This window comes from Cicer arietinum, chromosome 7, assembly GCF_000331145.2.
Source record: "Cicer arietinum cultivar CDC Frontier isolate Library 1 chromosome 7, Cicar.CDCFrontier_v2.0, whole genome shotgun sequence".
Classification (NCBI taxonomy): Eukaryota; Viridiplantae; Streptophyta; class Magnoliopsida; order Fabales; family Fabaceae; genus Cicer; species Cicer arietinum.
In genome coordinates, this window is record NC_021166.2 from 823,553 (window position 1) to 839,731 (window position 16,179).

A 16,179-nucleotide genomic window follows, 5' to 3' on the forward strand; every position below is an offset into this window, starting at 1 on the left:
TTAAAGTATTTTATGCATTGGTAAAATTTGCAAAGGATCCAGTGAATCTTTTATCAAAAGTTGAAAGTTACAAGATTGAATCCATAGCGTGTGAGGTCAATCCCATGAGCGTGCACGGTGGTGTATAGATATTTCATTTCAGCGAATTGTAATGGATGACTATGAATTCTAAACTACACAGTGGAGTGAAGGCGAGTTCATGGATAGCACATGCAATGGGTTGGTTTATCAAGATGAGTAACGTGTTAATAACGACAACAGCTAAACTATATGCTTTTAAATTACAAGGAATTAATATACTAAAAATTGAACCTGCTAAGGTTAAAACAGGCATTATAGTTAGAGTGTGAGGATTAATTCAACCAGGAGCCTAACAAAAACCAGTAAGCAAAATTATGTTCACGGTTGCCATTTTGAGCTAAGGTTCGACGGCATAAATATGTACATGTCCTACTTCTACAACAAAATATGCAAATATTCATCATCATTTTTAAGCCAATCAAAAACCACAAAGTGAAAAAGAAGTAAAGTAAAGAAAGACACCCATTAAATAATTTTGTCAACAACTTGTCTATCTAGAATGTATCACGGCAAAGAAGCTTCCTTCTTTTCCCAAATTGTTCACTGGCTTTTTGGTTTCTCAATCTTCACATAAGGTAAAACACCCATTAAATAAACAACTTTTGGAGACCACCCACGCTGTTGTGCACGGCAAAACATCAAAAATGTGTTTGCAAAGTAGGAATTGAAACCCATGAAGACATGCCACAAAGCATGACCTTGAGGGTTAATAGGCCAGCGGGATATCTCCTCGCAGAAAACTCGATCGCAAAACCCAAACAAACTGCCTAGTAAAAGAGTACCTAGAAATAGCTTAGCTAGCCGCTTGGCTAAAACATCTTGAGTGTAAATGTAATACTTGTACATTCTTGGAGTGCAGAGCAGACATAGAACAATATAATGCACTTTGAAGCCAATACCAAAACGGAACACTGAATGGGCAATTGCAAATCCAGCACCATACACAAATAGGAAGATGGGCATTGTACTGCGATAATGCCAGTCTGGAGAGTGGAGGATGTACATGTACAGAAGCACCTCCCATACCATTGGAGTTTCATCCCCTTGCTGTTGCCTATAAATTAAAACCAACATCTGAACAGTGAATAGTAGTCCAAAGATAACAGGTATTAAATAATCAATGAACAAACAAAATAATTCAACCTATCCAACCTTATTAGTCCTTGTTCAACATAAGAAAAATGTAGCCTAAGATTAAGTTTTAAGGAACGCGCACGCATTCAAAAGCAACGGTATAATTCTTCTTGGTGAATATATAGGCAAATCAGTGTGTTTTGTTTTCTGTTCAAAAAGCCTAAGCCGAACCCAAACCAAACACACTCTTAAAGGTTTTGCCCAAACTATGGTTTGGCTATTTCAAACACAAAACCAAACACACTAGTATCCCCTCAATTATTATCCATCTGGTTACATAATTTATTCAACTGCATTAGTTAGCACCTAATTTATAACATCATATCATTTTAATCCTTCTTATTTGTTTCTCTCTGTAGTCCCAAATAATGACTTACATGATATGGTTTTGTAAATTTAAGAACCACCTTGAATACATGAATAAATTCAAAGACTAAGCTGCCCGTGAATAATTTCAAGACAAGTAATTTCAGCCACACAAATACAATACGTACTCATCACACCATAAAATAAAGTACACGTACACTCATTCAATTTATTACTAAGCGGGAGCTCAAGAACTTGATCAAGATCCTGTTATAATGGGCTCATAAACTTGGTTAGGATCCTGTTATAATGATAAGTATCCAAGTATTTCTAGAACCCTCCCTTAAAAGCTAGCTATTAAGGGGAAGAACCAAGCAACATAAATACTCCTCTGAGCATACTCTACTTGATGTAGGACTTGGACACCCATAATAGCCAAGTCCCTATCATAGTGTAGCACCACCAACAAGAGCTGACGACTATACTTTATGACGCTTTACTAGGTTTTTATGTTTAGGCCGTCGTAGATATCCCTTTCTGAAAGAGACCCCAATAACCAGCTATGATACCAATTGGTAAGTATCAAAGCACTTTGAAAGCCAAGCCACTTAAATACTCCACCAAACATCTCGTACTACTCGATGTGGGACTAGGACACCCCATAATACCTAAGTCCCTGTCATATAAACTTCTAACCCTTTTTGTATCTGAAATGAATTAAGAAACTATATATTCATCCTATTGTCCCATAATTGAGCACTCTAAGCATATCAAGCAAGCTCACAATCTCAGCAATGGCAACTAGCTCACTGGTACCAAAATGGTTCAAAACTCAAATAATTATAGGTTGTGGGTAGTAGCCACAACTTCATATTCAATGCTGAAGTGCAAAACCACATTAGAAAGTTTATATTTGTCCAAGCGGCAAAGATTAAAAAAAATGGAAAAAAAATCATCCACATAAGGAAACACGGAAATATGACGGAAAATTAGCGATAAAATTATAAAATTAGCCAGCTAATTTAAATGCATTAGTGGCTTCTGTTATAATGACTAGACTCAACAGCATGAGTGGACATCTTTTGATTAATTAGTTCCATTTTCATGTCTCGGTACCCCACTTCCTCTTTTATCTCTCTACATGTTAAATGGATGGTCACAAAAAAACAAGAAGCCATGGACACTTCACAAACACTTGGAAACTCTGAACTGCATTTTACATTACAATTTGTTCTTTGAACTTTTATACTAATACAGATAAGTTATAGCATTTTATAATCTCACAGATGACTCATGCTCCTTAGAGTTTGCAATGACCAACACACTTGAATAATCTATGCAAACTGAACGAACTCCATGTCCACCATACTTCTAAAAAATGTGCGTTTGATTCAATTTTTAAGAAGGGAGGGGAGTAAAATCCCTGCTAGACCTATTTTTGCTCTCCCTCCATTTTGGGAGGATTTGGAGGGGAGAGAAGGGGACCAAAATAACTTATAAACCATTTAAGATCCCTCTCCTCCCCTTGAACTAAAATAACTTCAGCAGTGTTTTTAGTACACTCCTCGCATGTGCCGGTACTTCTCTACCAATAGCTCATACATAGGCCCCAGCATCACCATGTGTATGGAAATTATTTGGCTTTCTGCCATTCACTATTGATAAGACTGGGTTGTTCATGTTTCCATTATAGTAGTATAGAATACAGATAAACTAATTGCATGAGTGACATGGAATACATATAATGTGATCTTTGCTATGTTAGAGCAAGTAATGCTAATTGTCGTCAATATGAATATCAACTGAACCATATGAATATGAAAAGTTGTTGATCGTATGACCAAATTAAATTGTTAATGGTGATTAAAAAAAATCATTTCATATTTCTGGTTCAATATTTCCTCATGACAACATGTGGCGAGAGTACAGTAACATTTCCCTTGCAAACACCTTAAATCTGAATTCTTCAGTTATGTACCAAACTTTTTATTAAAGCAAACCTCGTTCTCTATCATGCAAACAAACTGGAAATAATCAATCAGACAAGCAAACATAAATTTCCACAGAAAAAGATGGAGACCAATACTTACACACGTTGCAGTGTGGCATGGTACAACATGCTCCCAATGGCAAGTGTCATGTTTGATAAATGAAGAACACTGAATCTTTTCTCAAACCGCTGCCTTAAAGCATTAATAAGACCAATCAGAGCCAAAACAATCGTCGGAATGTTGGATATGGTGTTATAAAGCTCTGCAATATAAGTCGAATGTGCATAATTTTGTTCACAACACTCTTTGGTGGATGTAACTGGACCCCAGAAGCTAGAAATGGTCTCTGCCATTCTCCTCTACAGCCTAATGAACTTTTTATCTATATTTCAGGGCTGCAGAATTCAAAAGGGCACAAAAAGAGCCTGCAAGCCAAGCCAAAATACAATCAGTGACACTAATTTGAACCAATTAACATAATATTAGATCACAGGTTTCATCACAAGGAGAGCATGATAAATGCATTAAGCTATGACACCTATGATTGAAGGCGTGTCCCAGTGTACCAACACCAACACATTGATAACATTCAATTAATTCATTTTCTCATAGTATTATGGTGTCAATGTGAGTGTGGTGTCTGGTGTTAGTATCCCTATTTTATAGGCATTAAGTCAAAACAACAAGTAAAATTAGTTCAAAGAGTAAACATGGATGCTATAACAATGTAGTATTTCAGAATACCAGTATAAAAAACCTACAAGAGTCTTTCTGCTTCATTTGGATCACTATCTGTTGTGATAAAACATGCACACGTGACTATGCTTATACTAGATCATCATATATTAATTCCAAAAGGGGAACAAAACAAAGGAAATATGAAAGTGATGAAATTAAAATGGACCCACAATGTTTGAAATAATTAGTAATTTCCATAAATGAGAAGAAAGCTCTGAAGTACATTGATTCAATAATAATGCCGTTTACCGGTAATCGGCGGCGATCAGAGTAATTGAAAAAGGGGAAGTGCTAGGTTTCGTAAAAGAAGAAGCGAATCGAATAAATTGGAGAATAAGAAGAAGAATAAGTAACAGTAAATGATACCTCAAACGTGATGGGTTGGGAGGTAAAGCAACCAGTACTGAGCAGAGAAGAAACAATGGCCTGAAGAAGAATATTAATTATTATTTTAATATAATAAAATATATTAAAATAATAATCGATGTGTGAAATCTCAAAATTCCATGAGCCACAACCCACAAAGAATGAAACAACCCTTTGTGAGAGAGAGAAACCCTATCGATTCGATTATGCTATTGAAGGCAAGTGACTTTACACTTTTTTCGAAGAAGGTAACTCGCTTTACTTGCTATATATCAAAAATACTCTAAAATCAATTACTTCAATACTATATAGTTTTTTCTGTAAAAAAATAACATGGACCTATTTGTTCATCAAGATTAGGGGAGAAAAACTAAACATATACTAAATTATTTTTATATATACATGTTAGTATAGTTAGCATTTTTTTCATTGACATTTTCTAACAAGTGATTTAAATTATCTTAGATAAATTAATGAGTTAATAGAATAAAGAAATCATGATTATTATGAGATCTAATATTATATTTTAGATAATTTAACTTCATATTGTATATATTTTTATTCTATTTTATAATAATATATTTAAATATATAAAAAATCATGGTAAACTAGTATGTTTAAATATATTATAGAATACATTGGTAAATTAATTATTTAACATAAAATATTCAATTTAAAATAATAGTAAAAATAATATTTTTATTTAAAATAATAATAATAATAATAATAATCCTAGTGTGGATCAAGTCTAGTAGTTTGAGTGACTCACACTTGTGGACAAAAAATATTAGATATATAAAAGAGGTGGTTATATATCAATTACCTTAAGATTTTGAGTTGAAATATGGTGTCAAAGTATATTGTGGATCCTGAATGATAAAATAGAGTTTTTGAATAATTTATCATATCTTGATGATTCGTCAAACACGAAATTGATACATATATCATATCTCTTATCATGTATACCAAATGGCCCTAAACTGAAAGAATTGATAAGAAGTTGACTCATATCTCATATAATAATATGGGTAAAATTTTAGCTGTTTGCGTAAATTTTTTGTTTTGATGGGTAATCTCTCAACACCCACTCCAACTCCCTGCAAAAAACTAACATCTTTCTAATTCGGTCGAATTTAAAAATTGAGCATTTACCCCTCCTCTAACGAATGTTGGATTTCCCTCCACCTACCATACAAAAAAAAAAACATATTTATTATAATTAATATAAGTCATGTGAATTAAATATTTGTACTAGTATGAAACAAAATTAACTCGAACATAAACGAAAAATATATCGTTCAAATGAGTAGTAGTTAAATTTCTGCATGACGAGGGGACACGACCACCTCAAAAGAAAAAAAGATATATACATAAAGAGAGAGATAAAATGACCAAAATACTCTTATTGAAATTAGAAAATAACAAATATTCTCAAAACTCTAAAATAAAAAATAGTATCTTCTCAAATCTCTCTCACAGTGTCAGTGTCGTCAGTCCCTGGTCTCTCGATCGCCTCCACCTTCAGCTCCTTCATAAGCTTCGCGCGACGCTGCCATTCACGTTTTCCTCTCGTCGTCGAACCACGCTCAACAACCATAGGCTACAACGCAGTCATGTTGCGCGACTTGCGTCGTTCTCTCGTCTCTACGCCTAAGTCCTCACTTCCTCTTTGTCAATACTCTACTTAGATGTCTCTATCCTCGCTTGGCGCCCCATCCGACCATCTCCATTCCCATTGATGTGAGTCACTTATTGACTTATTGAGTTTGATTTGATTGATTTGCATGTCTCAATCTCATGATTTTGATACTCTTTTTGAGTTTGATAACTTATTTCAATTGGTAATAAATTGAGTTTGAATATGATTATGTTTTTGCATCATTTTGATTTGTGTCTATTAGAGAGTGAATGTGATTTTGTGAATTACAGTGATTTTGGAATTTGGATGAGTTTACAAAGATAAAGTGATGAATGACTTACTGACTTTGTCCATTTGAGTTTAATAACTTTGTTTTGTGACTTTTGTTTTTTTTTTTGAATTTGAGTGAGTTAAAATTCAGTAGTGACTTGTAACTCTGGTCATGTGATATTGCTTAAAATGTGACAAGTGTCTATCTATGTATTGATAAATTTTACATCTAATTTCTTTAGAGCTTTATAGCTAATAGTATAATTGATATTCATTCACTTGATTTAATATTTTTTTGTTCAATAATTTAATTTTGATTGTTGTCTTTTTATGATTCAACCTCTTTATTTAAGATATGTTTAGGTCAACAAAAGAGAGAAAGGATAATTTATTGCAGAAGAGTAATAAATGAGAGAGGAGCAAAGAAATTTTAAAATATTATGTCCAGCTTAAGGGAAAAAGTAGATAAATTTTAATGGAATTAAAGTCAAAAATTATTTTTCACCTTTATAATATTTAAGATCAACTTACACATAAACATATTAAAGTCTAAATTTAAACCAATATTCTCTCTCTTCCAAATCTCTCTACTTTTGGTGGAGGCTAAAATTAGTTTAGAAAAGAGAAATTTGACTTTCCTCCCTTTAGAAAAGAGTAAATTAACTTAAAAAAGAGAGATTTAAAAAAAAGAGATTTGACTTCGGTCACTTAAAAAAAAAAAGTAAATCAAAACTAGTAAAATTTAAAATTTAAAAGCAAAATACTGTAATCTCACTTCCTATTTTCATCCTCCATTCATCTCCAACCATAGGATTTGCTTACTTTGTTTAAGCATTTCATTTTATAAAATGTGTCATTTTAAATTGTTAATAACATAAGTGAGACACGTGAAGTGAACCATGCTAGTTAAAAATAATTCTTTTGACATTTTCACTTTTTCTAAAAATATACACAGTTGTTTGTCTTAAAAATCTTTTATCTTTATTTATTTTTTCTTTTTTACCGAAAAATCTTTTATCTCTTGACAAGTAAAACTGTCACAAATTTTAAAAAATAGATAAAATGTTTTCAAAGAAAACTGGGCCTTAGGTATTTTACCTTGGTTTCGTGATTTGATTGAGTATAAAAAATTATAACAAGTTTAAGTTATCAATCAATCATAACTAAAACTATTATTAGAAATAAATAAAAAAATACATGAATTTTATTGAATATTCAATCAGAAAATGAAGATACATGACTATCAGGTGTTAAAGATACATGACTATCCTTTAAAACATTTGAAAATCGAGACCTTTATTATGTTTGTCAAACTTGGTTAAAGATTTTTTACCATCCAATTGCATGCGGCTCTGGTAATGAAAGTAGGTTTCTCCTACCATGCGGAAACACTTCCCTTGGTTTAAGCAAGGGCCATATGTTTTTTACACAAATCTCAATAAGTTACACAAAGTTAACTAAAAAACTTGTATACAGTTTCCTGAACTGCCTGACACCATGTTGCAGGTCAAAAAGTAATAATCTATTGAAGAAAAAATGTTTAACAATGATTCCCCTTCAACTGTGAGATTGGAAAAACTTTATTAAGAACTTTCCCCAGAATTTATATTCAATATTCTCTCGGCCAGTAATAAATCATCAGGTGTAGTCACCTGCAAAACATCCCAAAGAGTTTATATATTTTGTATCAAGGGGCACTACATGCTTCAGTGCCAGTGTTCTAAAAAAACACTTCAGTGCTAGTGATAGATTAAGTCAAAACATGTACAAAATAAAATCCAAGATCATTGTTATACTAGTGAATTTATTTTTTAAACCAAACCTAACTTTTGTAGAAAATTCTTTTTGAATATACATGATTTAAGATGCTTTTACTGCGACAAATAATTTAGGAAACTTAATATATTGACAAAATAAATTGATAACAACAAACAAATCAAATTTGAAATATAAGTAATACAAAAATTCACCTGGTTTTAACTAGACTAAACAGAGCCATAATTCTACTTAATGGGTCCAACACAAGATATCTTATGCTGAAGCTAAAAAGTGCAAAATTTTCAAGCATCAAGAGGGAAATTAGGATAAATAACTTAGTCGGGCACTAATTCAGTGAGTATTTATCAATTCTCATAAGCCCAGATGCTTTTTCTGACGTGCTTAGTCAGGTCAAGTGGGTTCCAGCCATATGGTGGCAGTACTAACGCATCATCCACTACCTAATGATATAAGTTACAGATTTAAAGCTTTGTGTAGTTATATAGAATAAATAAATTAATGGCTAACCATCAAGTATCCAAGAGAGAATATTGTTGAGTACCTTGATGTTGGTATAAGATCCTTCAGTGATATAAATAGGATGTTTTAGGTGCTCCACAATGGACACATCATTGGCAACTTCCAGACCTTCTCTGTGAAGAAGGTTGCACATAAAATACCTGTTAGTTTCTGAAAGGCAACATATCTTCTCAACATTGTTGCGGATAACAAAACCAAAATCTCTAAACTTGTTATCGCATATTCTGATTTTATCATGGGTGAGGGTGACTCACCCGGCTGTCCAGTATGTATCTGTATAGCTCTTTGTTAATAGAGGGGGGACAGTGTGTTTTTAATTCTTAAGATTTATAAATAACTGTAGAATAGGATACTTTGCAATTAAATTAGGCATAAGAACAAGAAACTACCTGTTTACAAGCTCAAGGCCTTCCCTCAGCAACTTGGGTTTGATAACCTGCAAAAATGGATAAGCACTGTAAGCATTGTCATGTATTGCAGCTTGACCTGTGGGGTCTGCATCTCCCATAACGTTTTTCTGTCCAGTGATCAAACCACAAACGATTCAATGTTTGCCTGCAGAAAGATTAGTTACCGAATATCATTATATACAAGTCCATAAAGGGAAAAGGATTAAATTACACGCATATATACATCCAAACACAAAATGAAAATTTCATTCTGAATTAAAAGACATTCTGGTATGCACAACTATGTTCATAGGTATTAATACTTAATCAAGTATGAACAAACAAAAATACAACTAAGATTAAAAACTTGCATCAAAATTATTTTAGAAGGATGTTAGTGGTGCAAAAATACATGGTTTAAAGTCAAGAAAATGACTACTTTCCCTAAAATCAGTTGCTTGAGTGTTAATTTCCAAAGAAAGTAACAGGTTTAGATTTTAGTTTAGAATAATTTAGTGTTTATTAGTATTTTGGGGTTTTTTTTAGTTTGATTTGTTTCGTCATTGAAGTGCACCTTGATATGATTCCTTACTGTCTCTTATCGTTGTGGCAAGAAAATTTGCAAAGAATTGGCTACAGATCAAAGCCAGACTTTTGGAGGGCTATTGTAAAAAAGATGAACCCACCTGTCCCACTTCAGTGCCTAGGCACTAAATTTTCAATGCCTATGCACTTTGGGGTAAGAGAAGAGAAAGAATGCTGATGTAGGAGAGAGAGAGTGGTGGATTATGTGTGATGAATTTTTTATATTTTGTCGCGAGGGAGATTGAGGGGTATCTTGGACAGTTGGAGTTTGTTATGGACAGTAGGCATCATGCCAGTGTAGGAGCTTATCTCTGTGGACAGTAGGAACTTCATCCTATTGTATTTTCCATTAATTTTCAGAAATTATACACTTTAATATCCTGTTTTTCTGCCCTAAAGTGCTTTTGTAATTTAGGTTTGCATCACTCTTGCTATATCTAACACTAGGCACCCAAAAAAAATCCTAAATGTCATTTAGTGCTATAAATATCACTTTTCTGCATTTTTTTTTAGAGGGAGTGTCCAGCACACCTCAAGGGCAAGGAGACTATCAGATTTTAGGGTTATCAAAGGAAGTTTTTGAAGGATTTTATATTCACTGGATTCATCACCTATTTCTTGAAGATGGTAAGGAGTTCTCTCCTCTTTTGTTTGTTTCTTGTGTTTATGTTTATAGATAAAGAAAATTCATCAACCACTTACAACAATCGTAAGAAAAGCACGAGCAAACAACTAACGAATACCTCTTTGATTGTAGTCATTAAAGGGAACACCAAGAACAGCAGCTCCGTTCAACAATCCATAGGACCTTAAAACAGAATATACATAAGAAACCTAAGTAGGCAGGTTAACTAAATAGTAGAATCAACAACCTGTAAAAAAAAGGCAATTTATAATAATATAAGGAGCCATGATTGTTAAAGGGATAAACAATTTGAAACTAAAACAAACTAAAAAAAAAGCTTGCAGAAAATTCCCAATTTTAATTTTTGCAAACTTGAGAAAAAGTGTAGAAACTGCAAAGGATTGACATATCCTCCTCTAATTATATTGGAAAGAAATGAAACACATGGAAAGCACATAAAGTGAGTGAAGATATGAACCAAATAATTGTTAGTTAGAGTTGGAAATGAGTGATGGCATATGCTTCCTTTGTGGAAGTTGGAAATGGATAGTATTCGACATAAATGTTAGTTAGAGTTAAATGTAAAAGTTAGATAGTGCATATAATGTATTCATTTTGTATCTTTTTCTCATTCTATATATATATATATAAAATTAAATTTTAATTTAAATATTTTCTGTATTTGATGGTTTACTTCCTACCAAGATTCTAACAGATAGAGCCGCAGTTACTATGAGAAAGGAAATAATTACCAACCTATATAATGCAATGGGTTGACCCAAGAGAGGAAAATATTGCTTAGGCATGTTAGCCTATTTACACAAACAAACAAACACAACGAAATAAATAAGAAATTGATTGATGTTTTAAGTGTATTTGAAAGGAAAATAATAAAAGAGAGAAAGAACAGACTCCCATCCTTTTGCCCTTCCCTCCAGCGAGCAGGACAACAGAGACGCTTCTCTGTTTCACAACAGACTCAGACTCCTGCTCCTGCTCAAACAAACAAGCACTTCAACCTAACTGTATGTATAAGATATTGGAAGGAATCGAATTGAATGGAAGCACTTACTTGGGAGGCAAGTGCAGAGCAAAATGTGAGCCTCGAATTTGATTTTGGAACAGATAATACATTTTTGTTCAAACATACTTTATGACCTGACTACGGAACAGAGTCAACAAGAGTGAGTAAGTTATTATTGAAGAGAATTGAGAAAGAGAAGTTGACTTGACTGTAATGGTGGTAGTTGGTTAATTGTTGTAATTGTAACTTAATCATCATCACATCACTGCCATTCTCCTTAACTCATTCAAATTCCAAAGTCACTCCAATTCACAGAATCACATTCACCGTCTCACAGACACAAATCAGAATGATGCAAAAACATAAACAGAATCAAACTCAATTTATTGTCAATTGAAACAAGTTGTCAAACTCAAAGAGAGTATTCAAATAATGAGATTGAGACATGCAATCCAATCAAATCAAACTCGGTGAGTCAATGAGCGACTCACATCAGTAAGTATTGACGAAGACGAAGTGAGGAATAAGGAGTAGAGACGAGAGAACGGCGCGAGCCGCGCGACTGGACTGCGCTGCAACCTGTTGCTGTTGAACGCTATTCAACGGCGAAAGGAAAACGGGAACGGCAGCGTCGCGCGAAGCTTACGAAGGAGCTGGAGGTGGAGCCGACGGCGTGGCCGCTGGCCAGTGGGGGAGTGAGGTGGCAATTCTGAAAAGGGAGATTTGATAACATACTATTTTTTATTTTAGAGATCTGAGTGTTTGTTATTTTTTAATTTTAAAAAGAGTATTTTGGTCATTTTATCTTTATATATATATATTTTTCTTTTTCTTTTTTTGAATTTTCTTGGGAAGGCCGTGGCACCCCATCATTCAGAAGCTTCGCCTTACATGAGTATCTTAAAATGGTGGCACGATGGATCATCCTCATTTTGTGCTTTTAATATTACTAACAACTAATCGACACCCGATCACGTGCATCTCATTCATCCTTTTTTTTAGTTAGTATGCATGATCTTACGCATAAATTTAATGGTGGAACTTTATTAAAAAATTGATGAGGAAAATTGTTACATAATTATATATTTATTCTGTTTTTTTATAAGAGGTAATTTAATTAAAATTTAATATCAAAAAAATTTGTATTTAATTTATATTATATGTTAATAAATTAACTTTTATTGATTATATTTTAACTTAATTATTTAAAAAAAATTAAAATGAATATTTAGGTTTAGTTGTAGTATTAGTTTCTCTATTTTGATTAATTTATGAAATTGATCATTATATTTTAAAAATCGACAATTTTTATTTTTTCATTTGATTTTTTAATTAAAATATGATAATATAAAATAATTTAAATAATATGACATAGAATGATTAACACATATGAAATTATAATAAAACATCGTAAAAGTTTATATTTTATTAGTTTTTTTTATATTTTTAATTTAATTAATAACATAAATATTTAATGCATCTAAATAATTTTATATCATTAAATTATATATCACGTCATTAAAAAATATTTTAAATTGTTATTGTTTAGTTTAAAAATTTAATAAAAAAATCAAAATTATTAATTTTTAAAATAGATGAATCAATTTTATGAATCAGTAGTATAAAAAGATCAAAATAACAATTAAACTAAATATTTAATATATTATATTTACAAAAATAAATATTTTTAAAATAAAATTTAAATTAAACACATCAATTTTTATTTAACGCAAGAAAGAGCACTATTTTAGAGGGGATGAGATTAGGATAAGAATGAAAGTACTATGTTTACATTCAATTCAACAGTTTAACTTAACCACGCCCGATTTTTGGTACACGTAATCAGAAATTGAACCTGGACGGTTTTGGAAGTTTTATTCAACATAAAATGTTGAAATATAGACCACATTCATGCTACAATAAACTGAACGAATCTCCACCGTTGAATCTGAGATTTTATGTATAAATACGACGCCGCTCCCCTCGTATCATTCTTACTCCATTTCCTTGTCATTTTCTTTCTTCCTTCCTTTCCTATAATAATAATTTAATTTTATGCAAACACCATTTTATCGACATAACCCCACCCACTAATCCTTTATTTATTACATTATATCATTTGCATGCCATTGAGAAAGAGTGAAGGAAATTGAAAGGAAAAAAAAAAAGAATCATAATGTTGGAAATTGGAAGGATTCCGGTGAGGTTTGATAGGGTACTAGCGGCGGCGTTTGAGAGTGATGAGGTGGCGCGTGTGAGGCTGTGTGAAAGCAGTGGAAGCGAGCACTCGGCTGAGAGCTCAACTGATTTATCAGATCTCGTGAAATCGTTTATGGAGAGAGAAGAAGATGATGCAGTGGTTGTTGTTCATGATGATAATGATAACGATGATCGTGAATTTGATTATTCAGAGAAGAGAGAGATACTGGAAGAGATTTTTGCTAATAATTATAGTTTGGATGATGCAAAAGAAAATATTAGAAGGGAGGTTCAACTTGCATTTGGAGTTGTTGCTGGAGACAAATCTGAACCTGGATTCAAACGCCTCTTCGTGTCACGCTTGCGGGAGAGAGGTTTTGATGCTGGTTAGTATTTAATAAGGAGTTTCTTTTAAAAATTATAAAAGGAAATTACATTTAATAATTTAGAAATGATATTTATGAAGAAAAAAAATTAAAAAGTGGAAGTTATTAATTATTATGTTAGTTTATCATATTGAAAATCATTTTTTTTTTTGTAAATAGCCCTCTTTGTTTAAGCTTTTGTTAAAATTAATTTTTAAGTATTTTATTTTTTCAAAAAACTTTTTTTAAAAAGAATTTATAAATAAAGTTTAAAATGAGAAATTGGCTTGAATAGATTCTCGTAAAATTTATTCAAGTATTTCATAATTTTACTGTAATTTTTTTGGATAGTAAAATTTTAAAAATTATTTAAAATGAAAAGTTATTTTGAATAATTTCTCATAAGAATAAAATGTAATTTTTATTATATAAAATTTCTAAATTATTAAATGTAAAAATTATTAAATAACAAATGAATAGATGTTTATAAAAATCATAAGTGAAAATCAGTTTTTGTTTAATCTATAACAAACGATTCCATTTTTAAAATCACTTTCAAAAATGATTTTCATATAGTTTTTAGTAAATATTTAGATTTGTTTTTCAATTAAAGTTATGAATGTTGTTTTGATGTTTTTTTCTGGGTACTTTTTGTTCACAGGGCTTTGCAAATCAAGGTGGGAAAAAAATAAAAGAATTCCTGGGGGTGACTATGAGTACATCGATGTGAATTATGGTGGAAATAGATACATTGTTGGAACATCCCTTATGTCAGAATTCGAAATAGCTCGTCCCACAAATCAATACACCTCTTTACTTGATGTTTTCCCTTTAGTATTTGTTGGGAAAGTTGAAGAGCTCAAAAGGGTTGTGAGGTTGATGTGCAGTGCTATTAAGGACTCTATGAAAACCATGGATTTGCATGTACCTCCATGGAGAAGAAATAGCTACATGCAAGCTAAGTGGTTTAGCCACTATAGAAGAACAACTAACGAGGTTGCAATTAGAAAATCCAATATTGGATTTGATGCTAGACTACCCCTGAAATCATACAGTTGCAGGGATGATTATGGGAGTAAAATTGCTTTTAAGGTTGGCCATTTGACAACTGCATTTAATGCAGATGGTTTTGGGATGTAATTATAGTCATATTGATGAAGCATGTACATATAAGTTTTTTTTTCCGGGTGATTATGTTGAACCCCTTAGCACAAGCGTAGAAGCTTTTATGGGGTGATTTTGTCTTTTGAGTAAGGGATGACTGGAAGCATTTTTTATAATACTGAATGAAAATGACTGCAAAATAGATATTTGGTTATTGATATACCTAATGTAAATCTCTGCAAATGCAAATGATAAGTGGCGATGAATTCATAGGGACTTCAAACATTCAGAGCAGTGGTGTAGCACAGCCATCTGGTTGGTTGGCAGAGGAGCTGAAATGTTGTCTGTCTCCAACTTGCCGATGCAACCAAGCAACGTGTTTGAAATTTCACGTTTACGATACATGCGCTTCCTAGATGTGCCAACGCATACCTAAACATAGGCTAAATCAGATTGTAGAATATGACTAATCAAAATTGCTCATTGCAGAAAATGCATTCATTTCTACTCAATCTTTTCTCCACTTTGACCCTTATTTTTTTTGCTGCAGAGGATCCAACACCTAATAAACAACTATAGATCTTTACAAAATTAAAAAGAAAGCAGTGTTTGGTATTTTAATTAAAAAAGACTAAACAATTCGTGTCTCCTTACACAGTACACCTTATTTTTGTCTATGTCTCTTCCTTTCTTTTACTGGAAAAGTTTTACATCAACTAAACTGTAAATGTGTCACCCTTGAAAGTTGCTTTTAGTGCATAGTCTAGAGGAATACTATATCCAAATGTTCCTTACTAAATCTGTTGCAACACAAGTACTTTGGACTTGACCAACCAAAATCGGCCAAATAAAAGTTCGAATTTATTATCCAAAAGCATGCTCCTAGATTTAGTATCTTAATACACAAGATACATATCATACTCTTTGTGCAAGAAAGGTAATCCATGGGCTTCACCTTGGGAAATCTTGAATCACATCCCATTTTAGAGCTGAATTTTCATTGACACTTCCATTCTTTAAGTAGGAGGAGATTACCAATCTGTCACTTTTAAATAATAACCTATT

General features: G+C 32.3%; 3 protein-coding genes across 3 annotated transcripts; 1 reads left to right on the plus strand and 2 right to left on the minus strand.

The window, feature by feature from the left end:
- Positions 1 to 384: 384 nt before the first annotated feature.
- On the minus strand, positions 385 to 4,857 carry LOC101512342 (alkaline ceramidase-like). The gene is made up of 3 exons (XM_004507582.4): positions 4,617 to 4,857; positions 3,612 to 3,937; positions 385 to 1,135 (listed from the first exon to the last, which is right to left on the minus strand). Exons 2-3 carry the CDS (start codon positions 3,863 to 3,865, stop codon positions 622 to 624), a joined length of 768 nt encoding a protein of 255 aa, XP_004507639.1. The 5' UTR covers positions 3,866 to 3,937; positions 4,617 to 4,857; the 3' UTR covers positions 385 to 621.
- Positions 4,858 to 8,648: 3,791 nt separating this feature from the next.
- Positions 8,649 to 12,179, minus strand: LOC101512669 (2-C-methyl-D-erythritol 4-phosphate cytidylyltransferase, chloroplastic-like). The gene is made up of 8 exons (XM_073370902.1): positions 12,093 to 12,179; positions 11,335 to 11,415; positions 11,179 to 11,234; positions 10,541 to 10,605; positions 10,329 to 10,441; positions 9,213 to 9,340; positions 8,846 to 8,936; positions 8,649 to 8,744 (listed from the first exon to the last, which is right to left on the minus strand). The coding sequence occupies exons 1-8, from the start codon at positions 12,177 to 12,179 to the stop codon at positions 8,649 to 8,651; spliced, it is 717 nt and encodes a 238-aa protein (XP_073227003.1).
- Positions 12,180 to 13,429: 1,250 nt separating this feature from the next.
- LOC101513838 (uncharacterized) lies at positions 13,430 to 15,390 on the plus strand. Its single transcript, XM_004507588.4, has 2 exons — positions 13,430 to 14,031; positions 14,672 to 15,390. The coding sequence occupies exons 1-2, from the start codon at positions 13,623 to 13,625 to the stop codon at positions 15,148 to 15,150; spliced, it is 888 nt and encodes a 295-aa protein (XP_004507645.1). The 5' UTR covers positions 13,430 to 13,622; the 3' UTR covers positions 15,151 to 15,390.
- Positions 15,391 to 16,179: the final 789 nt, after the last annotated feature.